The 24,959-nt window shown below is 37.3% G+C and overlaps 1 protein-coding gene across 1 annotated transcript in view; it reads left to right on the top strand.

The window, feature by feature from the left end:
* The window catches only part of LOC114060902 (usherin-like), a 316,442-nt gene that overhangs the window by 171,202 nt on the left and 120,281 nt on the right, over nucleotides 1-24,959 (top strand). Inside the window, exons 27-29 of the mRNA XM_027890772.1 lie at nucleotides 6,110-6,260; nucleotides 6,431-6,573; nucleotides 14,489-15,117. Coding sequence (XP_027746573.1) covers nucleotides 6,110-6,260; nucleotides 6,431-6,573; nucleotides 14,489-15,117 — 923 coding nt within the window. The remainder of the gene's footprint in view (nucleotides 1-6,109; nucleotides 6,261-6,430; nucleotides 6,574-14,488; nucleotides 15,118-24,959) is intronic.

Below are 24,959 nucleotides of genomic sequence, written 5' to 3'. Positions count from 1 at the left end.
CAGCCATTTAGGCAACAACTCTCACCAGAGATGTTTCCATCAGTGTAGAAGCTACTGTACCTACCTGTGGTCATAGATCTCTGATGCCAGATATTAGGGAAGCTGTAAGATTTTGAAGATGCTGTCAAATTTCACTATCTTCCTTTAAAAAAGAAAAAAAACACCAAAAGACCCCCCAAGCCCCAAACAACCAGCTACAACCCCCCTATCAATAATGATAATAATAATAAAAAAAAAAATCCTCTGGAATTAATCTCTAAAGCTGCTTCATGCAGGAAGCTGAAGCTGTTGCATGAAGAGAGACAGGACCTTCTTCCCTCTGCTCTTGCCACATCTGTCCCCGTATATAAAAAGAGACAGATCTGGTAGTTTCTCAAAGCTACTTCACGGAGATATTTAATTTTCTGGAAACCAGAGTCACAGTTAACCAGCAGGAGCTGTTTGTTTAACTGCGGTTTCTGCCTGATTTTGTAATACTGTTCCTTGTGTTTTTTCCTCATAGTATTTAAAAAAAATTAATTTTGTTATATGACAGTTATTGGCTAGCCATCCTTTTAAACAGTCTGATGAATAATTAGTTTTACTGGGCAGTTATAAATTCTAACCAATGTCTTTATTACAGGTATTAAAATCATTAATCATTCAGCTAATTGCTTATTGGCATTCTTTTGTAGCTTTTAGAGTTTAGTAAAGTTCTTGCTGAGTAAGATGGACAAACTTCTACCTAGCATGAGGAAGGAAGGTAGTTTACTTCTTATGTAGAGGTAAGGTGACAAATCTATGGGACATTTTAATAGTGCTGACCTCAGTAAAATATAACACTTAGGAACTGAGCATCTCTTACACATATTTTTACTTGATACTCAGGCCCAGGTTGCAGGTGTTGATGTTGTGCATGAGGGAAAGTTCATTAAAAGGAGGGGAGAGGTCTGATTTTGGTTGGTTGTTTTTTGGTGTGTTTTTTGTTTTTTTTTTTTTTGTTCTGTTTTGTTTTGTTTTGTTTTTTTTTAAATCTAGAACAGTATTAGTGAGGACTAAGTAAGCCTGCTTTAGGATTTCAAAAGACAATTGTCTTTTGAACAGGTCACGGAGTAAAGCCTAAGTTGATTTTTAGGGCCTTACTAAAATTTTACTCTGCAACTTGGAATACCAAGTAGTCCAAGTGGAGGAAAACCTGCAGTTAGAGCTTACACAATCAATTCAGATACAGGTAAATTTTAGATTTTTTTCAAACATTTTATTTTTCTCAGTGATATTGTGCCTTACGAGTACAAGTAACGTTAAAGATTGGATTTATTCTGAAGTTTATGAAGGCTTTAAGCTACTCCTTCATGTCTCTCTACTTGCTCTTTCCCCCAACACAGCTTCCTTTCTTCCCAAGCCAAATGTGCCAGAGAAGGGAAAGCAAGAAGGCCACCATGAACCTTTCACATTTTATGTTTCCAAGTGCATGGTTGCATGTTGAATAGGGGTGTGTTGTCCTTGGTATATGTATTATTAGATGGAGATATTACTGTACCTGAAAACATACATCAGTGAAATTATAAAATTAGAAAGAAAATACAAGAATAATCCAGTCATCGAGAGTGTGAAAAACAACACGGTTGAACATATATATTAAATGAAAAAAACCAAAACCAACTGCTTATATTCACAATAAACTGAGAAGGAAAAATAACTGGGAAAAGAGGGTTAAAAACCAAACTGGAGTAAACTTCAATGAACTTGTGAAGATAAGAAACAAAAAAAGCAATCTTCTGCTTTGCCAGGAGATAAAGGTTTATAACTAGCATGCCATTCTCGTGATGACATATGGCCCAGCATCATGGCCTGTCTTTCACTGAAATGAAACAAAAACACATACCCATGTTGAGAATTATGGGGAATGCAATGACTGGAATTATTTGGACTGAGCAAAGAACTAGATAACAGGCATACCTGGGAAAATCAGAAGAAACAAATGTCAATGTGCAGAACATATTGCCATAAAAAGTGCCATAATGAGATGATCTCAGTATGGGCACCTAAAATAGAAAATAAATCAGGAGTATCTGAACAAGCACTACAATGAGATAAAGAAATGGGGTTTGTGAATTGAACCTGGAAAAGAGGAAGAGTAGTCATGACAGAGCGAGACATTCATCTAAAGGCAGTCTGACTGGAACTTTTCCTTGCTGTTATGGGACAAACTGTGGAAAGCCTATTTTCCTCCTCTGTAGTTAGATACCTGCAGTTACCATTTGCATCTGTGTATACGAACTATATTTTATAAGGTACAAAGGTATCATCTGTGCCAAATATTTTATATATGCAGATGTGTCAGATTGTAGAGCTACATTTACATAGTTCCAAACTCTTCTAGCTGCCTGTCTGGAGATATTATGGATATAGTGGGGCAGATATATCTGATCACTGTTAAAAGTAGTGAGTGATCACTTAAAAATTGGTGTGAGTTTGCACCAATTTGATAGGTATGTAATCCAGCTCTCCTGGCTTTTCTTCTTATGAAAGATTAATAGTACAGATATTTTTATGACTAAATAATCTAGTATTGTCCTAGTGGTTGTTCACCTTTTTATAGCCCTACCCAGTCATCTACTTTCAGAAAATTTGCATTTCAGATAAATCCTCATGATAAATATAATGAATACCTCTCAGAAAAAAAATAAGCTTTCAGCATGGAATAAACATTTAAGCACAATCATTTCACACAATGCTTGCTGTCCTAAAATAAACAAATAATTAAGCCATTACTGCATATGTTGTTTAAGATAAGGAACTTGAGGCAAGAAGTTGAAACACTTTTCAAAGGCTGCATAGCACATTACTGGCTGAGCAGGGATGGGATCTTTCTTGACCCATTTGCATGTACCTGAGTATCTAGAAAACAATGTATCATTGTCATCTTGAAACAGTTTTCAGTTTTTATTGTTTTGTGGAACTGTTTAATTAGAATCTTTGATTAGAATTGACATCTGATTAAATATTTTATTCTGCCTTTGTAGTCTCTTCGTATACAAAGCATGACTTTCTGTCCTAGTAAGTGAGGATTTACTGGGCTAGATGTTGATTCAGTAGGTTGCAAGTGGAGTGCTTGCCCCCTGAGGGTCATATTAAAGCTTGAGGGGAGTTTTTTGAGCAACATTGCATCTTAAAGATGATATATCAAGCTGATAGATACATAGCTCTTCTGTTGAGAAATTCACAGTAGAATTATTGCTTGTTGCTAGTTATTACTTGGGTAGTAAGGAGTCTCTTGGGAATAGGGATTGGATAAAAAGGGTTAAGCTGAGGGAAATGTTACACTGAAGACCTTGATGATGAGGAGTGTTTGAAATAGTCAGAGGATGTTTTGTGTGCAAATTAGAATTACCATTTTGGGGGTAAGTGCTCTGTAGTTTTAATGAGCAAATCGTGATTAGTTTAATAGAGTGCCTTTCTCATTATGACTCAGCAGAGACTTGACAATTTATTTGCTGTACCCTCCTGCCCCCCTACCCCATTCCTTTGGAAGTACTGAGCTGAGAACACTTGCTGGTGCATAGCTGAGGGCAGTACCTGTGGGCTACAGGAAGTCTTTCAAATAAATAAATTTTCTGTATATTCTAACATGTTGGTTTGAAAGTAGTGGGCTTGGCTTGTTCTACAGGTCAGTCGACTTCCACAGTAGAGATTTGTCCAAATTTTCTGCTCTTCCCTGTGCTGTGCTTTTGTTGGTAGAAGAGATTTGAACATTTAGCTGAGATTACTAACGCCATTAAAATAACATCCGCACTGTGGAATTGTTATTGACATTTAGACAGCTACATCTTTGTTTTTTGATGAACGTTCCTGTGTCGCTATAATAGCCACCTCTCTACATACATAAAGCTTAATCAGAGCTTTTACTTTGTAGATCTCAGAGAGCTTTACAAAGAAGGATAAGTGTTATTATCTCCATTTAACAGATTGGTATATGAAAGACAAAGGTGAAGTGATGTGTCCTGACAGAACTGGAAATAAATTTAACGCTTTTGCCTCCTCAGTGAGTTGCTCGCACTGTCTCTTCAATAACAATGTAGACTTTGTCTTCCTGGCCAAATTACAGGTCAGCTAATTAGATTCATTTTTAGATGTAGCGTTTTTTACTGTATAGAATTTCTGGTGCATTTTAGGCTGCAGATGGTTTAGTTTTAAATGAGGTAGTACCCTGCTTTGAAGCGATATTGAGTTTTCCCATTGGTATCAGCTTATAAAAATACTTAAAAACCCTCTACTACAAGTTTTTATGTTAATTGTGTCTTCTTTATTGTGCTGGCTCTATTTGCCAGGAATCACTTTATAAAGAATACCAAAATAATTCATGATTATCTGTGAGTACTGTACTTTACATCCATAAGTTTTAAAACCTCTTATCGTACAACTTAAATCCAACATCATTTAAGTTGCTGCTAAACAGAACAATGTTAAGTGAGGTAAGTATATGTTCTTCATTTTAATGTGAGAGTGAACTTCTCATACAGACACATTTGGTGTGCAGATGTTTGTTTTTGATGGCTCAGCTGGAGGATTATTGGAGGCTGTTTAAGTTAAATCAGCCATCTTCTTCCCTCGGAGTTGAGGTGCTCACAAGCTTTTGATTGGCCTTGAAGGTGTTGGCAATGGATTTGCAGACCATGAATTACCTTAATCTCAGAGATCCTCTGGGTTTGGAAACAGGAGGATTTTCAGGTTTACTTGGGATTTACTGGAACCTGAGAACTAGCAGACCTTTAATTTAAAGTAAAGGGAATAAGCATCTAGATTGGAATGGGGCCTGTCTTGTGCCTTTCTACCTAATACAACGTGGAGCTGGAGCTGAAAAATTGTACTTATGTATAAGTATGTACTCCTATCAGAGTATTCCTATCAGAGTAAAAATGTCAGATCCTAGTTCATGAATCTCTGTATGTATATAGTAGTATAAATAAAAAATTATTATAAAAGACTGCTGACTTTCTTTTTTGGAGTCAATGCATCCTTTCACCTGTTACAGGGAGAGAATGATTCAGACTGTTTATCCCAAAGTCTCTTTCGTTCCTCCCAGTAACAAGCTCATATGCAGGTGGTAAATGAAAATCATAAAACATACTGTAAGTTTACTGTTGTTCATCTTAAAACTTCCAACTTATGCCCTGAGGCTTACAACTTAAGTTACAAATCTGAGACACTGGTTTTTTCCAATAGAGAGAAGAAGAAAATAACAGCAACTGAAAACATTTCTGTTGGAAAGACCAAAGGAAAAAAGCAAATAGTAACTACTGGACCATGAAAAGCAAAACTATTATACAAGAGTTTAAATTACAAAGGCAGTAACTTTCCAGTATTTTAACTCTCCGGAAAAGAGCTACAGAGCTATGGCTACAGCTTTACATTATATGTAAAAGTTCCAGATGTGTTTATATGCAGGAAGTTTCTTCAACAGATTGATTTCTTCTAAAGAAAAAAAAAAGCCATAAACTCTCAGGTGCAAATTGGGATAGTTCTTTTTACTGCATGCAGTTAAAGGTCATTGGTGATATCATTACTGACATGTTTTGATCTGCAGTTCCTTGGACTTCATAAAAATTAATTTCCTTAACAAAACAGTGGATTAGAGTCTGAGATTTCAGTGAATCTATTTTGATTTCTACCCAAAGACATTCTTCTCTTAAAATTTCTTCTGTTTTCTTTTAAATTATTATTCATCTATAAGGGTAAGAAGGTATCTGAATGATAAAAATTCTGCTCAATTTTGCTCTTGCTCTGTAACATTTCTGTGGGCATTTCCTTAGCTTCTCAGGGTGGCAGAGCTGGGCACAAGGAGAAGCAGATAATATTTGAACAGGTGGTAGAAAATATGTTGCTTCTGAATTACTTTTGGTGTTTGGAGGTTTGCTTTTAGCAAAATGATATTCACATAACTGTGTTGAAAAGAAGAAAATTAGGAAATACCATTGTTCAGTAGTGAAAATGTTAAACTAAATGGACCATGTTAACATTACTCTTGATCCTGAGGAACAGTTTTTCCAGTATATGGAGCATTTTGTTTCCACGTGGCATATGTTCTCCATGGTTTTCTCTGCTCTAATTCATCCATGTTTTTCAACAGCTCCAGATGGCGTGATGCCTCCAAGGCTTTCATCTGCCACTCCGACCAGTCTTCAGGTTGCCTGGTCTACACCAGTTCGCAACAACGCCCCAGGCGCGCCCAGCTACCAACTCCAGATGCGGCGGAGGAATTCTGCTGGTGACATTTTAGAGTACGCAGACCATAGCGAGACCACCGACAAGTGCTGAACAAGAAAAGTCCCCTTATCTTGAATGTGGCTCACCTTTAGGGTGGCTACTTTTGTTAAAAGATGTAATGTTTTAGTCTTTCTTTAGGTGCTGGGATGTTTTATGATGTAACTTGTGCTGTTTTTCTTTGCAGTTTGCTTCCCAGCCCTACTGCTTCCTTACAACACAGGGTTGGAGACCTTCAGCCATACACCGAGTATGAAATGAGAGTGGTTGCCTCCAATGGTTATGGCAGTACTTATAGCAACTGGACTTCAATGACTACAGCAGAGGACAGTAAGGATCTTATTTAACTCCCTTTAGCAGAAAATATAAGTAACAGTTCAGCTGCCACTGTACATAATTTCTTTAAGTTATCTAGCTTTCTGGGTTAAATAGCAATTATGTATTTCCTTCTGTAATACTAACTTAGAGGAATAACTCCTAAGGGATCAAGAATCTCTTGTCTTACATTTTCATTAAAAAAATATGAATATTTACATGTGTATTTTTGAAACAGTATTTTATTTCTGCATATAGTATCCCCCCGTATGTAGTTCATATATGGTTAGTTTAAGATAGACTGGTAAGTACAGCTTTGTAAATGGTATTCCTTTATATTCAGGGACTTGATTCTGATTTCAGTCATATCAGAGAAAATAAGTTGAAGTTAATAGTATATGACAGTTCCCTTATCTCTGTGTTGAGAATACTTAAGCTGTACCACAGCTGAACAGAACTTTTCATTTCCAGTGATCTTTGTTAATTCAAAGTAGTGATTTACTGGACAAACTGGGTTTGTCATTGTTAATCCCATCACTTTCCTTTTTAATAGTTCTGCATACTGCAGACTCACTCCACATAATTTGTTCAACAGTCCCTTGATTTAACAAACAGGTATCAGTATATAGGTACAACCAGTTAGTTGACTGGGTAGGATTTTGTACCTGATTCAATGTGTAAGAAGAAACTTACAACAAATTTTGAGCTGTTTGGTCATAATACATATAGAAAACACATAATTTCCAGCTTTTTTAAAGAAACTGAGCCATTAATTTTCTCCTACAAGGTGGCAGGATATCTAATTGCAGGCTTTTGGGAAAAATTTATTGGTTTCGATTATATTCGTAGCTTTATTTTTCTTTTTTTTTTCCCCAATCAGTAATGGATGACACCAATTTTTAGAGAAATTAAGTATTTTCTAATGAGATTTTTTCCTGTTATATCTTGTTAAATAAGAAATTAGGTAATTCTGAACAGAAAAAAGACAGTGAGGGTTGGGAGTGTTTCATTGTGTTCTCAGCCTTCACACCACGCCTTGTGGACTTACATTTCTTAATACTGATACGAGATCTACATTTCAGACTGTAAATTCAACCTGATGCTCATATACAATTGTTGTAGCAAATATTCAGTCCTGGTGACTCCATTTTAGTCCCTTCTCTAAATAGACAGCTGTCTATCTTGAGAAAACACCCTGAAGAAAATATCTGTGTTCCCACAGTTGTAAAACATTTTTTCTTTGAAGCTGAACAAATGATTCACAATGGAAATTTATCTGATAAATTCATTTAAGCTCCAATGGTATAAATGCTTCAACAACATTAATAAATTATATAACTAATTACCTCATAAACGTAAGTTCTGAACTTGGTCTTTAGACACTGGAGCTGTGTTATCTACCTGTAGAAATCTTTGTTGAGATTTAGTTATTTCATTATAACTGTTAACAAAAGTAGATAGAATATTATTGAACTTGTCTACATTCATAGTTGAAATGCAGCCAGTCTCCTATGACTGTTTTGATCAAATTGCCATGATTGTTTAGCTCTGGTCTGATGGTTGTTTCTTCTCAGACAGAAGGAGCACAGAAGTACATTTATAAGGCATCACTAGTTCGTACTATTGAAATTATTTTTGTGCAAAGCAGTAGGTTTAGAATTTTAAAATTCTTTTCTGAGGAGTTTGAGATAAGGCAGAGAACCTGCACAGGAGATGCATTCCTGTAAAGTCTTTTTGGACATGTAGGTCACCTGCTGTACAGAACTTGGATGCTCTTTGTGCACGAGCATGGAATCATACCCTTTGCAAAACCTGGCTGCAAATATGCCTTGAGTTAGTATGGAAGGTACATATTGCCAAAGGAAACTTAGGAAAATGAAAGTATAATGATTTTGCCAGTGTTTATGCAGTTGAAATATTTTGAGACTGACAAACAACTCCTCTTTTCTTCAATGATGCTTGATCTTGTTTCTTGGCTTAAAGCAAATGTCTGTAGTTCACTATAAACTCCATGTCTCCAAGGGGAAAATTATTTTCCTTAAAATGTCCTTCTCCGTTTGCATCAATGCTGCTAAAGAATATATACTGATGTATCCCCAGTATCCAACAACCCTTGTAATTTAAAAAAAAAAAAAAACACCACCCAACTTTCAGTGGTGACAGAGCACTGTTTTTTGGTGTCATTGTAGAGGGCTGCCATCTGTGAAAGGATATTCAACTCAATTGCTTAAGATTGAATGATTGTCATTGGGTCTAAGCAGTATTTTTGTCAAGGTTTCAACATGTTTCTTGTAAAACTGCCTATACTGACAGTTTGTTGCAGAAGTACACAACACTTGGCCCTGCTCACCAATAGGCTTTGACTGCTTAAAGTACAATTTAACAGTAGAAATTTCCCATATTTCTTACTCCGTTGAAATATATGTGTGTACACATGTTCTTACTGAAATTTATTCAGAGAATATATGCCTTTTTTGTTTCACCAAAGCATAAAATATCTATAGGAATAAAATATAAGCATGTGTGTGTGTCTTTGTGCACATACACCCAACAGCAATAGATGTAAATCAACACACCCACTTTTAAAGTCAGTAGAGTTACAGATAATATACATACCTCTGATTATTTTAAAACCCGCTAAACATGCGTTAATAAAAGATGATTGTTCCAGTGATCTTGGTCAGTATAGCATCAGACTATTTACTGAGAGAGTATCTACAAATAGAAACAGGTGATGAAGTTTCTAGATTAGAGCTTGCTTTCAGTAACTCGAATGTAAATTTAAGATAGCTCTCTTGCAATCAGTGTGATGACCACTGAACTGAGAGGTCAGTCTGTACCATTGAACTGAGAGCAGAAATTTTTCTATTGCATTCAGAAATAAAAATGAAATCTTCTAGATATAAAAAAAGAAGATATCAGTTAGGTTTTCCCTTTAGATATGGCAAGTCTTTGAACTATCTCAGAGGGCAGTAGCAGAGATGTTGGTTATAGCTACCTAAAGCTGGCTCAACGGCAGCTGCTGTGTTCCTACAGTGTAGATTTAAAACTCACGAAATTATCTTGGCTGGGAGCATCCACATGATGTCATTTTTGATCAGAGGGATAGCTCCCAAATGAGAGAGGCATTTTTTATAGTGCTTGAGAAAATCCATCTTGATTTGGACAAGTTTTGAGCTTGCACAATCTCTACTTTAAAGAAAAGCTGCCAGTTACTTTGTTTGCCTTTGATGTCCCAGAATTTGTCTGCAGCCCAGGGAGTTGCATAGAGCAGGACATCTCAGTCACCAGCACGTTCTCTGTATTGGCTACATTTCAGTTCCCTGGGTAAGCGTACAACTCCAATATGGAGAGCTCTTAAAAAAGTCCTTTTAAATGGGCCTGGCTTGCACTGGCTGAAAGTGAAGATTTTGCGAGTTTAGATTGCCTAGCAGGCAGTCTAATTTTTTATTTCTTACATAAGTGAGTGCAAGTCCATCTCTTTTATACATAAAGAAATTATAGACCAGCCCAGTGTTTATTCACAGTAAATAATGTCAAAAGTACACAGTAGTCACTGGAAATCATTGCGTTTTTGAAGTTGCTAGAGACAAAAAGAACAATTGAGAAAAAAAAAAAACAAAACCAAAAAACCAATAGCTCCTGCAATGTATCAACTGAATGTATCAGCTGAGCTATTTCTTGTCAAATCTGGGAAGCATTATTCCTATCATATTGAGTGCTGTGGTGTACTTCTCTGGCGTGCTTACCACAAAGCTTTGGTTCCAGGATGAAGAGCCCTACTCTCTTAAAGGTTCCTGAGGTAGAAAATAGAGATAGCCAATGCAGAACAGGAGGGTAAATGATGCAGTTCACAACCTTTGGAAGCACTTGCTTTTTCTGTTGATTACATTTATTGTCTGAGAAGACAAGTCTCCTATTTTAGCTATGTAAGTTAGGACCAAATAATTTAGGCATATAAACTGGTCCATAAATAGTTGATCTGAATGTGGTCACCTGTGCTCAAGAAATGTGATCGTATAATAAGTAGTACTAACTGCCAATACATGCCTACAGATTAGGAATTAGAAGTTTCTTAACTGGTAGAACTGAAATTCTGGAGGCAATGGAACATTTGGAGCAGTAGAGGGCAAAAAGCCTGAATACTCTAAAGGCAGCTCTTAATACATATTTGAACGGGTTCATATGGACCGCATGTCATTGCATGAACAGCTTAATGACTTTTGAGTTCTGTGATCTGATGTGATAAAAGATTTCTGTGCTCCCTTGTGTCAAGAGCTACACAATTTGGATTTTCTGCTGGGTACAGTGGGTAGTATATAAAAGACACCACAGTTTGTTAATATGCATAATTTCATTGTCCATGTTCCTGAAAAGAGTAAATGATTCAAGAGTAAAAGGCGCAGAATTTTGATTCTGCTTAGTGAGAGAGTTTGCCAGCAAATCAGGTATTTCTCATTAGCTATAAAGGGCAGTAGTCCAGGTACATGTCTTAGTACATGTCATATTAAATGTAAATGTATATTCCCCTGAAATACATCCATGAGAGTGTAGCTCCTTGCTTCCCAAAACTCACAGCAAGTAAACAAATGTGTGGTTCTAGTCATGGAATTAAAAAACAGTAATAATGGGTTTGTGCCTTCATTTTAAGTTGTCTGAACTTTTGAAGTAGATGACCAAAATAGCCTGCCATAAAAGACAATTTCATTTGCCAAAGTGAAACTACCTTCTAGCATTAATACTGTAATGAAATGGTTTGAAATATGAACTAAGAAACTTAAGAAAAAAGATGCCCACTGTTCCCATGTTACTTTTAGTAGTTACTTTTATAAACAATTACATCCCTGTAAAAAGCTTTATGATTTTATTTTCATCATTGACAGGCTGAGCTGTGTAGCTGTCATACTTTGCAGTCTTCCCTCCAGTGACAACCACATTGACAACATGTTATACTCCACATTGATTTTACAGTTAAGGAGCTGATTGTGATATATAGGGATTTTAAGAATTCAGCTGAGAGGCTGACTTTTGCCTTTTATCATTCCATTAAAATTTTATAACCATCTTTTTCATGTCATTTCATCCATGAATTCTTACTTTAGAAAGTGATAGCTACTGCTGCGAGCATAACTTTTTTCATGTTCAGAGCTTTTTATTGTATTAGCAAACTATCCCAATTATAGTTAATACTCATGTTTTACATAATTGTGGTGACCCTTTCAACCAAGCAGTACCGTACTAGTTGATTTGTATATAGAATTAGATGATTCTGCTTGCCATTTAAAAAGAAGCTGCACCAAATGAGTGTTGGGGACCAGGATTTAATGCTTTCCCATCCAGTGGGGCCAATTAAGCATCTCTCAAACGTCTTGTTTGAACTCAGAAAGTCTTAAAAGTCTCTCTTTTAAAAGGGCACTAGGGAATGTGTGGGTAGGTATGCTAGCTACCAAAATACGCTGTTTTAGGGGAGGGGGAAGGGACTAGGGGGACCCAAAGTTTAAGTTTGACAGCTCCTCCCATACATTACAGATTGTCCTTAAGGAATATGTCTGAACTCTGTGGGAATTGAAGCTCAGGTTCAACTAATTACCATGAATGTTTCACCTGTAATGCCTGCAACTTATTCAGTAGGAGTAAAAAGGCTTACCTATTCCCTTACAGCTCGAATATTGGGGGGCCTTTTTTTTCCCCTCCTGCAGAATCTCACAGTTAAAGAGCTTCTTTATGAGGTATAATTAGATAAAATGCAAGTTTGTAGTTCAGTGATAAATATTATATTTCATCTCCTCTCTCCATTAAACTAGAATTTACAGCAATGTACTTTCAAGGTCTTCATTTCCAAAGCAAATTCTTCTCTTTCCCATCCATCCCCCCCAAAATTTTTGGTTTACAGAATATAAATATAATTCAGATTTACATCTCCACCTCTCCGTCTTTCATTGAAGTCTAAATAATGGACTGAATTTTGTTCCAACTTATGACCTAATTGATTTTACCCAAGAGTACATGCAAATACAATTTAATTACTCCTTACAACAGATCATCTTTTGTACTTGCAAATTCAGAGATCTAAATTAATCCTAGAGCACACAAGCATTAAATACAGAACTCTGTCCTTATTATCACCGTGAGTAGGGCAGGATATGTGATATGGCTGAGCTTTATGGAGTTGCTTTGTGATGCATCATATAATGAAAGAAAAACACTGTTACATTTCAATTTTAAAAGCAAAAATAATACAAGAAAAACCTTTCTATACCAATTTTAAAGACATCAGTGAAATAATCCCAATCTACCTCTCTTTGTATGTGAGAGGAGAACAAGGACTTCATCTGTTATTCTAAAATATAGAAGTAGTAACTTATTATGCTGAATTTATTTGGTGCCTTTTTCCCCCTCTCTCTCTTTTTTTCACTTAAAAACTATCAGGAATTGTTTGACTTCCTGTGAAATAAGTTATTTTTTCTATAATGTTCCCTGTAGTTTGGACACCAGGAATTAAAATCATAGTGTTGTTGGCTACTGTGGAAATCAGGATATGCTGTGTTGTATGTCCTGAAGTCTTGGCACACTCACCACAATCACCACAATCACTAATGAATTTTACATTTTTGAACCCTTTGCATTTGAAACTTAGCGCCCTCCTTCCCACCACCACTTTGCTCCCCACCCCAAATCCCCAAACCTAATTCTATTTTAAACAATTACTAAATCCAAGTATATATTTTTTTAAGATTTCAGTAAAATGTAATGTTCATAGAAAAATCTCATAAATGTCAAAATTGCTATGGGCAGAATAGGGGGAATATAGTATTTTCTTGATCTGCTGTAGCAATTTATAGATTTCAGGATGTGGTTTATAAGAATGCTAAATGTTCTGGAATTACAGCTGTTACTGATCAGTGATTGAGCCAGATTTGTGTTATTGCACCATGTTCTTGCTTGTACCTAGAGAGCAGTAAAGCCTCAATATAATAAAAAGCACCTGCATTTTAAATGAAATTTCAATTGAAAAACTTAACAGCCCTTCAAATTGCAGAATTTAACGCAGCCTAGTAAAGCTTAAATAACACTTTGCCTCCACAGGCTGAGGGTTTTGCATTCAAGGTGACTTGATTGTGTCGCATGGTGAAATTATTTACAATTAAGGAATTTCTCTGGAGGGCTGCAGAGTATTTGCTGTTCCACAACACCTATGCAGGCATATGGTCGGTCTTTTTCAGTATTCATGGAAGCTCCTGAACCTTTATGATAATTGAATCAGTTAGAGTGCTGAGTGGAGCAAGCATAAAACCTGTTAACCTAAAGGTCAGATCTGTGCATTGTTTATTTATCAGTAGGTGAAAGAGCTAAATCGGCAGCTTCTGTCACAGTCGAAGTAAAAAATCACCTATAATATTAACAGGGAGTAGATAAATTGCAAAAAATGGATTAGAATTATAAACAGAATGAAGTAAAATATTGAATATATGATGAGAGATGCAGTAGGGGCTTACTGAGCTGTAAAATACACAGCTTTGTTATGCCTGTGCTGTTGGTTGCAATTAGTATCTGGCGCTCTAGAAAAACATCAACAAAAGCTAGAACTGCAAGTGTATATTGATACCAGGCTGTACTTTTTCTCCACATGCTAACAGCACTGATAGAGCACTTTGGAGACACAGGAGGAAAAAGGACGTAGAGGAGGAGGGAGGAAGGTTGGGAGGAGGGAAGGTGAACAGCTTGCCTTTGAGAAGAGAGCTATATTCATTTAGTGAATATCTGGGCTTACATTTTCCAAAGAAATAAACTGTTTAGTAGATCTGAACTTCATCACTTTGAGCATCATTTGATGAGTATTTCTTGCTGATGCTGGTTTTACAAATCACAGACTATTAGTAATTTTTCTTTCCCCCTTTTTTTTTTTTTTTTCCTTTTTTTTCTGTTACAGAACCTGGACCTTTAGATCCACCACTTCTGCTGAATGTTACAGCAAGGGCAGCAAGCATCACCTGGCAGCATCCTTTAAAGCCAAATGGCATTATTACTCATTATAATATTTACCAAAATGGTCAACTGCATTCTACAGTGCTAGGAACTAGCTCTAACTGCACCATAGAAGACTTGCATCCTTACACTGTCTATGTGTTTCAGGTAGAAGGATGCACTTCTAAAGGATGCTCTCTTTCACCCGCAACCCCAGAAATACAGACTCTTCCAGATGCACCCGAGGATATTCCTGCTCCAGAGCTCTATTCTGATACTCCAACTTCTGTGGTCATATCCTGGCAACCACCTGCTCGCTCAAATGGTGTGGTGGAAAACATTACAATAGAAAGGAGGGTGAAAGGAACAGAACAAATATCAACTGTAGTGTCTCTCCCTCCCAGTCAGTCCACGAGCTACATTGACCAGAGCAGTGCTCTGAGCCCTTGGCAGAAATTTGAATACAGAGTGCTGATGAGCACTCTTGATGGAGGCACAAACAGCAGTGACTGGTCAGAAGTTACCACTAGACCATCAAGACCTGCTGGTGTTCAGCCACCTGATGCAGAGGCACTGGGACCATATTCAGTTCAGGTAGGAATAATTCTCGTTGCCTCGTGGCTTTGACATGTTTTCCTTGTAGCAACTGTGTATTTAAGAGAGACATCTACTGGCTGAGCCAACAGACTTCATTGCTGCAGGGGTAGTTGAATAATTAGTGTCTGTCCTTTGGCTCAAAAGCGTTAGATTCCTTTCCATTTTTTTTCCTTTGCACAAGCCTCTGGCATTATATTCCAGCTCATTTTCTTCCTTACACACCTGATGTATTTTCAATATTAAACTTGAATGATTACTTTTAACTCCCAAATCAGATCAGAAAATGACCTACTACCTTCTCCAAAATTTCAAGACTTCATTAAAATGCTAAGAAGTAAAAAAGATTTTTTTTTATGTAATTAAATCTTCTGTGTAATTATCAGATCTTTTTCATGGCTAATGAAGAAAAAAATTGCATTTTTGTTCTCCTGATTTACGAAAGAACAGTCTTACAGGACTACCTAGGAAGTTTTCAATTATTCACATCGTTCTGTTGGGAATGAACTCTAGAGGACAGGATAACTACCATTGTTTTGGCTTGCATACAAACTTCATTCAAGGGAAATTAGTGTAACCAAACAAGAGGGATTTTTGTAGCTTAGAAGCCTCTTTTGTGTAAATACACACATGCTTCCATGGATTCAGTCTTGTACTAATGCCAAAAGTATTGGTACAGTAGCTTGCTCACCAGAGCACAAAACAAAGGACATTTGCATAAGATTGAAGTTCATCTGTTAGATTTATTATTTTTGGTATACATTGTATTTTCAAAAGGTAAACAGAGTGGTGTTACCAATGCAGTCTGAACAGTCTGAGGGCTTGAATTTCAACAGTAAGCCAAGACTGATTTTTTTTTGTTTTGTTCACACGTAATTTTAAGCTATGAAAAAAAACTATTCACCATTAGACAAAAAAATCCTGAGCTTTTAACATTACGTTTTAATGTCTAAGGCATTGCGTGTTACCTCTGTATTAATAGCAAATGAGTTCAATATGAGTACAGTGATTACTGTAAGAATTAATAACGATCGACCACTAGTAATTATGATGAATTGCCAGAGCACTTATTGAAGGTTTTGGTGATCTTCTTCCAGGACCCTGCCCTCTGTGCTTCTGTAGATATATCTTAATATCCACCACAATTTATTGGAAAGCATTTTTCATGGATTTACCCAAAGCTGCAATGATGAATAAATAGTAGCTTTAGTTCAATAGCGTGTTTACACACATGTCCACATTTTACTGTGGTTTTACAGACTGGCTACAACTTCAAGCACAAAGAACAAGTCACTGCAACTTTTAAAGCTTCAGTTAATGTAATAAGAGCATAATAATTTTATATCTTACCCATATTTTTATTTCTCCAAGTGCAGTCAACACTTAATCCTAATTTAAAAACCTGTGAGTTATCAGAAATTGTGTCATTCTTTACTGCATGTCTTTTCCTGAGATCAGAGGTGTGTATTCAGTTGTAGTTTTATTTTATTTTGCTCAGCTCCAAGATTAAGTAATCTACCAATACTAAAAGTCAGTTTGATCATTTGTTTCTTCTGAAATCTGAAGTCAAGCAACACTCTATAATAATTTAATTTCAATATAACATTTCTTTTAAAATTTGGTTTCCTTTTTTACCAAAGAGTTCCAATACTTCTTTTCCTTGTTCTACCCCAGTCTGTCATTAACATTCAAAGCTCTTTAAAGCCCTTTAGTGTCTATATTGTATGAACTCCTGTATGAGTAGTGGTCCTATTTTGTATCGCTGCTGCTCTTGTAATCTCAGGCTTGCTTTTTCCCACCTGGAGACAAATACTTCTTTGTTCTGTTAAGACTAATTTCCATCAAAGATGCTGAAGCCTGGATGATTTTATTTCCATGATTCATTTTTACTGTTAATTTTTATTAATTTTAAATATTTAAGTTAAAATGTTCAAAATAGTTACAGGTGGCAGCACTGAATTAATGTGTGACTTAGGTATATGCCTTTATAAATTACTCTCTTCTGAGTATCTCTTCTCCTGCTGAATTCTCTCTCTCAGTGCACAGAGCATTGGTATTCTTTGCTCATACAAACATAAATTCTTGTATTTATCAAGTGTTTTATTTTGCATAATGTTGTTCCATTTGATATTCATCATAATTGAGGGAAAGCTGGGAATACTTGGTACAGTTCCTGTGCAGAGGGCATCCCACGTCTGGGACATCACTTCTGATTTCTAAGATTCCAAGACTTCTTAAAAATCTTAACATTTCTCTTACTTATCCAGGTCAGCAAGATATTTAATTATTTATTTGTTTGGCATTTATTATTCTATTTTGTTATTCTATATTATCTCTTAAAAAAATTGAAACAAAGCTCTAGTTGCAGAAAAGTTAATTGCACTTCATCACTGAAGAGATAATAGACAAGAAAACCAGTGGTTTTCTCACCTTCTGCTTGTTTGCAGATGGGAGCACCAGAGGAAGCCACTGGGATTTCATCTTACTTGTTGGTCTTCTTATGGATCTGTCAGATGGATTAGCTTGCTGGTGGTGGTGTTGTTTCCTTCTCTGCACTTTTATGGCAAATTCATGTCAAGAGTAGTAAGACTCTGAGACCATCCAGTGGGCTGTGCTGTGTCTCTGGGGCTGTCTTGTGTTGCATGCTGTGTGCTGGGAGAATACAAGAACAAGGTAGCACCTGTTTGCAATATGTTTGGGGTTTTCTGCCCTGCTCTCTTAAACTAGGGTGCAGATCTGAATAGCTGCCCTGCAAACCCACTGTGTCCCTTTGCCACAGAAATATGCTACTTGCACAGGCAGAACAACTGTGCAATATTGTGCAAGGTTTCCTGTGTGGAAATAGGATGGAACTGCTTCACACTGATGCCTTTAAGCTCTAGTGAGAATCCTAGGAAGACATACTTTCCCTGCTGAGTAGACCAAGCCCACCACACTTGCAGTGCATGTGTCATCTATGCAGTATTCAAATCAAATTTGTGGAATCCTTTGTGCTGTGCAGTGCTCTTATCTTACTTGGTGTCAACAACAGTAACTCTGCTTTTAAGCAGAGGGTGGAAAACAAGCTGTCTCTTTGGGAAGGAGAGTTTAATTACGTCTTGCCTTAGAAAGAGCTGTCCTCCCAGGTTAGAGCAGGAGGTATTGGAAGGGCACTGTGGGAAAGATTAGCAAGAGGCTCCTTTACCAAGCCACGGTCGCAAATCAATAGAGGCTTTCAGCTGTCAGTGCAAGCAATCCCTAAACCATGAGCGCAAATATTTACCTCTACTGAAAACAGAGAGAATTTACAAAAAAGAGAAACATATTTCCATCCCTTTATTTAGTCATAGAATCAATATAAATGATTTGAGGATGTGAAGAATTCAAAGTGCTCTAGGATAGTACTCACTTGAGTATATAGCTTATTTTCATAGACCAAAGCTTTCACTCTGCAAGGAGGAAAATATCAGCACAGCAGGTCACTCTCATCATAAACACATCTGATGTGCCTGTGCTCCTTTAACATTTAATTTTAATCAGAATGGACCAATATCTCTCCATAGCATTTAACTCGCTTTCTTTTGTGCAACAGAAAGTGTAAAGTTGTCGATAATTTTTAAAGTACCCATTTCAGTGACACCTGCATGATATTTTTTAATATTTGCTGAATTGATAATGTTCATGGTAGCGGAGTATAATGCGCAATAAACTGCTTTTGTGGTTGATTAAATGCCAAAGTGAAGTGGAGGTATTCAGCAACTGCAAAAGCCGTTTATTTAGTATATGCCAATGCCATGAACATTATTCCTGTTACACAAGATTTGCTATACCCTAATGTACAGAAGTAGAAAAGAAATTGTTTCCTTTTCTTGTGAGAGTTGCAATTGCTGTGCTGCTTCAATCTCACACTTCACACTGATATGACATTCAGGAATGTACCTAGGTTGAGTGGCTTGAGAAAGAGGCTGATTTACACAGTGAATAATTATGTAATGGAGTTCTTTGTGCAGGAAAAGCTTTATGTGGCTGAGTACACTGCAGTGAATTAACTGTGGTGTGCTAATTGTCCAACTTTGAACTTATAACTTTTGACAGGAGCAATTCCCTTTCACTGCTGGGGCTCTTTCTTGAGGACTTTGACCTGGGGAAGGCAGCTATAGTCTTGATTATTGGCTTAAGCAGAGATGTGCTGACTCACATTGGCCTATAATGTTCTCCCTCGCTGACCAGTGCCACCAGCTGGACCACTGATAGAAACAAAGCTGCTACCATTTCCTGTCATTCTTTGTGTAATTTTTTTCTCCAGATAGAAGTTTGTGTGATCTATACATACTGGTGATGTTTCTCTCAAGGGGAATGGATTGTTTTCCTTTTTGATGCTTAAAGAGGTTATAAGAGAATGGTTGAATGGAATAAGTGTCTCGTTGTCATGTAGTTCTTGTGCTATGGTATTCTTTCATTATAACATCATTTACAGAAACTTCCTGTAATTTGATTAGGTACAAAATGAGAAAAATAGAAAATTATGATTATTTCATTGACTTCTCTCTTAGGATATGTTATATATGTTGCCTGAGAAATAAAGGACCATGGTGATTCTGTAGCATTGAAATGTCATGCTTCTTTCTAATTTTTTGGGCGTTTGCATACTGATTCAATATCATGTCATTGATTTTCCAGGGATTATTTATTTTCCCTAAGTATTTTCTCATGACTTCTCTGACTGAGGAAGAGCTGTAGGCTTTCTAATTCCATGGTCATTCACGTTTGTTGTTACAAAGAGATGACAGTCTCTTTGCAGTTCACCTGCCATTTTTTTCTTTGTATAGAAGAAACTGAAGCAAACAAGGCTGATATTCCACCCTAAAAATTGAACAATGTCATTAATTTGCTGTCCATAGGATCTTCAAGAGTTGCCATCTGTACTCTTTCAGTGCAATAGATTATCATTTATTGCTACAGAGCAATAAACTTTTCTAGTAGCTGTGTCTCAAATTTGATTGCTAAACTGGATAAGCAAGTGAACAAACAGAAATAAACAAGGCCCTATTTTTATAGTTATCTTCTGTTCTTCATCACCCCAGAAGCTGGATAGTGGACTGCTAAATGCCTGTTTTTCTGTAAACAGGCTGGGACTAAAACACACGGGAGAAAGATTTCAGCTGTCACTTTTAAGGCAATATACTCTGTAGATGGAGTTTGAAAAAGAATGTGGGGGTTTTTTATCCTTTTTCTTCCTACAAGATTAGTTATAGACACATGTTCTGGAGATGCTTTTTTTATCTCACTCATTAGCGTTTGCTGCCCTGTTAAGTTGCTTCTGATTACAGAATGTCGGATGCAGTGATGATCACTCCATGGTCACTGAAGTCGTTGACTAACAGTGAGATGATCCTTCAGTGTTTCTCCTCTGCAGGTTACTGTGTGACTGAGAACGAGGCTGTGATGACCCTTCTTCTCTTCCAGGTTAAAACTCTCTGTTGCTGTTTCCTTCTCCAAATACTTCAGTCTGCAGTTAGCCGAGAATATAATTTTGAGAATACAAACAACGCTAATACCTAGGTTTTGTATGCTAAAGGGAGATGTAGTAACAGCTTCATGCTGGGAAAGAAAAAAAAAAAAGGGTGGTTGGAATTTGTTCACCACACTTCCAGTTTTATGCAGGTATGCCTGGTGCATTGGCGAAAATTGTTTAGGAGCGATCAATCCTTGTGTGAAGATTGCCATGTGATGTTGCTAAGGTCAGTGAGACCTTGGTTCATTTGACACATAAGTGCTGCTTCAGTGACTTAGGATATTCCAACACCCATAGGAACAACCTTAACTTGCACACTAGAGGTTTTCCACATGTTAGGACTGTGATTTCTTGCACAGCTTGCACATTTGGTACAGATTATATAGTGGGGTGAACTAATCATGGTTTCATCAGCATCATCCCTCTGCCTTTAATATTGTTGAAACACTCTAGTGTAGGTGTTTATAATCATAAAAAATGTTCTTTCAGTTTTCTCACTGCACAAGCTATTCCAGAAGTTTTTGTAGTAGCAATCTGTTACTGCAAACTTGATTGTGCTGTTCTTCTGTGGTAGTCCTTGCTGACGTTGGATGTAACTCATGTGCTAAGTGTATGAGCATAATTATCAGTGGCCTCTGTCAGAATTTGCATTTCTGGTATGATCCTGGTTCTTGACTGAATCCCATTATAATTTCTGTAAAGACAGATAAGAACTTAGGAGGAAGTTTATCTCCCAACTGGTTTTGGGGGGCTGGGGAGTACTAGAGAGGACTCTAGTACATTGGCTGGAATCCAGAATTAGGGCAGCAGGTCTTTGTTTGGAGTTTTGTTTCTTTCTGATACATGACTTATTCTTAGATTTAGTCTTTACATCTCTAAAACTGGAATAATAATATTTGCAATTTGAGACTTACGATGTGCTTTGAGACCAATAGTGAAAAGCTCTCAGTAGTGTATTTATTACATTCTGTTTGTAGATGTTACAAGCAATAGCTAGGAGAAATGAGAATAAAATGAAGCCAAACACACTGATTTAAAAGCAAACTGTTGAAGCCAGGCCTGAACAGTAAAATAGCAATGCATGTGCCAATGCCTCTCTTCATATAGCTCAGAATTAAGTTGCAGGGTTCCAACTGCTGTCAAAGAAGGAAAAAAAATTCCAAGGTTATAACTGTTTAATGGGGAGAAAATGACTAATTTCTGTCTCTTTAAATTTTGTGGTGGAGAAAATAAGGTCTTTTGATCTTTAAATGAAAGCTTCCAGAGTCATTACATTGAATCAGTTAATCTCTCCCAGTAGTTACCTTATTCTCTCTTCCTCATGGGCATCCTCTTTCATGGTCTCACTGCTGAGCTTCAAATCAATGAACAAACTGTTACTGCTTCCAACACAGCCTGTCTAGTGAGCTTTCCCTCTTTCATGCATTGCCAGGCTCTTACCTCAAACCTTGGCACATCAAAGTGGAGAAGAGGTCCAGTAGTGCCACGCGTGTTAACCAGGCTGGCTCCATCATCTTCATTTACAGTGTAGGGGTCAGGCCTCTTGACAAGAGATGTTTGTGAGGGATTGTGTGTCTGTCATTCCCAGTTGACACAGATAATTCTAAGCAGATCAAGTGACACAGCAGTGTCTGGAAGTACCCTTGGTCATCCCATTATCTAGTTCAAAATATACTAACCAAAGTGATAACTGATCTAAATATCTTTGTATGAGATATCCATGCCCAGACAAAAATAAGTTGCCCTGTGTGTGCTGCTGGTTAAATATTCTCTTGTTCATAATGGTTTTAATTTCTCCTAGGAAAAAAAAAAAAAAAAAAAGACATTTCCCAGTGTAAGGCCCATGAAGCATTTATGCTACTTTCAGTATGAGATATTCTATCTGCTAGTGCACAGCAAGCGCTGTGAAGTAACACCTGGGAGTTTTTTCAAGTCTACCAGCTAATACACACAGTATAAAACTCAGAAGTTGAGGTTCTGGAGCAGCATCTGTTCTCTTGCCATGTTATTAATCTGTTCCTTTATGTGAAGGGGTTACAATATATGGTGAATCTATCACAAGTTGTATTACAGTAATATTTTGGTTTTATACATAAAAGTTAGGCATCTAAAATAAACTATGATTAAAAAATAACTCATCCTCTCTTCCAGGAAATAAGATTTGTATGCTGGTTTCAGCTGGGGTAGAGTTAATTTTCTTCACAGTGGCTAGTTATGGGGCTGTGTTTTGGATTTGTGCTGAACACAGGGTTGATAGTATAGAGATATTTTTGTTATTGCTGAGCAGGACTTGCACAGAGCCAAGGCCTTTTCAGCTTTTTGTACTGCCATGCTGGTAAGGGGACTGGGAGTGCCTGGGAAGTTGGGAGGAGACACAGCTGGGACAGGTGGCCCCATCTGATCAAAGAAATATTCCTGACCGTATGACCTCATGCTTAGTACATAAAACTGCAGGGGAAGAAGGAATAGGGGAAAGGTTTGGGCTGATGGCATCTGTCTTCCTGAGTCACCGTTATGTATGATGGGGTCTTGCTCTCCTGGGGATGGCTGAACACCTGCCTGCCCATAGGAAGCAGTGAATTAATTCCATGCTTTGCTTTGCTTATATGCATGGCTTTTGCTTTCCATGTAACTGTCTTTCTCTCAACCCAAGAGTTTTCCAGCTTTTACCCTTGCTATTTTCTCCCTGATCCTGCTGGTGTGGGAGTGAATGAGTGGCTGTGTGGGACTCTGCTGCTGGCTGGGGTTAAACCACAACAGATTTGGTACAAGGTTAATGTTTTTAAACAATTTTCTCTTCTGAGAGAGTATTACTAGGAATTTTCCAAAGTATTTGGCATACAGTTCTTTTATTAGAAGCTGTCTTGCATTAAGCAACCAGTAAGAAGGCTTTTTTCACCAATAATGACAGATTTTCTTCATTAATATTCCTAAAATGACTGCAAATATATTATCTTCACTGAGGCAGAATTTTAGGATAGGTGCTACACCTCAAATAACATTACATAATCGTGGTTGCAGATGTGGGTGTTTTGCTATGATGTGCGAGACCTTAAAGTCATCTGTGTTTCTTCCAGCAACTTCAAAGAGATGTCCGTGAAACTAAAAGTGAATCATACTCATTCCCCTCTTTCTGTGGCACAGACAATGCATCCAGTGTGTGCAGTATGGTAGCAACAAAAAGCACTGGGGTTGGAAAAAAATCTCATCTGAAGTTTATTGGCCTAAATGCTTTCTCCCTTGTCATTGTTTAACCCCATCCAGCAACCAACCCTCACACAGGCATTTGCTCCCTCCCTATACAGTGGGATGGGGAAGAGAATTGGAAGAGTAAAGGTGAGAAAACTTGTAGGCTGGGATAAAACCAGTTTAACAGGTAAAGCAAAAGCTGCATGCGCAAGCAAAGCAAAACAGGGAAATCATTCATGACTTCCTACGGGCAGGCAGATATTCAGCTCTCTCCAAGAAAACAGGGCTCATCACACATAATGGTGACTCCAGAAGACAAATGCCATCACTCTGAACATAACTCCCTCTCTCTTCTCCCCACAGCTTTATATACTGAGCATGATACCATGTAGTGTGGGAGATCCCTTTCATCATCCGGGGTGAGCTGTCCCAGCTATGTCCCCTCTCAGCTCTTCATGCACCCACAGCAGGCAGCTCAGGGTGGCGTCCAGTTGAGTTTTTATATCAAATTCTCCATCCTTGTCCAAGGATTGGACAGCCTGTGTGTGCACCCTGTTGCAATTCCTGATTATGTATCTCTTACTTTTCTTTGTGTTTACTTCTCTTGTTTTTAGTTGTGTCCTTTGCCTCTTGCTCCGTTACTGGAATGACAGACAGAAAAGGCCTTGATGCTTTGTAAGCACTGCTCAGCAATAATAAAAACATGCCTTTGTTATCAACACTGTTTTCAGCAAAACAAAGCCAAAACAGCCTTGCAGTAGCTACTCTGAAGATAGCTCTTCCAAGCCAAACTCAGTACAGAGGTGTACTTGAAGACCTTTTCTGTTGTCTGTGCTAATCATCCATTCTTTTCCATTTCCTAGGCTTATGACTAGATCACATGAACTACTTCAAAATGAGAGTTTTGCTCAATGTCTATAAAAATGGTACAGAATCAATTCCTACCTTCTGAGAAATTTTGCATTGCTTTATAAATAGTATGCTCTTTATTTGTTTGATCATGATTTGGGGCCAGAAGTAACAGAAATCTGAATAGAGCATTTGATAATTAGCCAGAGCTTAGCCTTTCCTATGTGGGCACCAATAATCTTGGTTTTCCTGTCTTTACTCAAGATCACCCTGTTTCTAATTCTCTGTTTAATAGTATTCCAGATTCTGT

This window comes from Empidonax traillii, unplaced genomic scaffold, assembly GCF_003031625.1.
Source record: "Empidonax traillii isolate 1590-97213 ecotype Southwest subspecies unplaced genomic scaffold, ASM303162v1 scaffold296:size1881848, whole genome shotgun sequence".
Taxonomy (NCBI): Eukaryota; Metazoa; Chordata; class Aves; order Passeriformes; family Tyrannidae; genus Empidonax; species Empidonax traillii.
The sequence above is the reverse complement of the archived record's forward strand: the minus strand, read 5'-3'. Positions and strand labels throughout refer to the sequence as shown.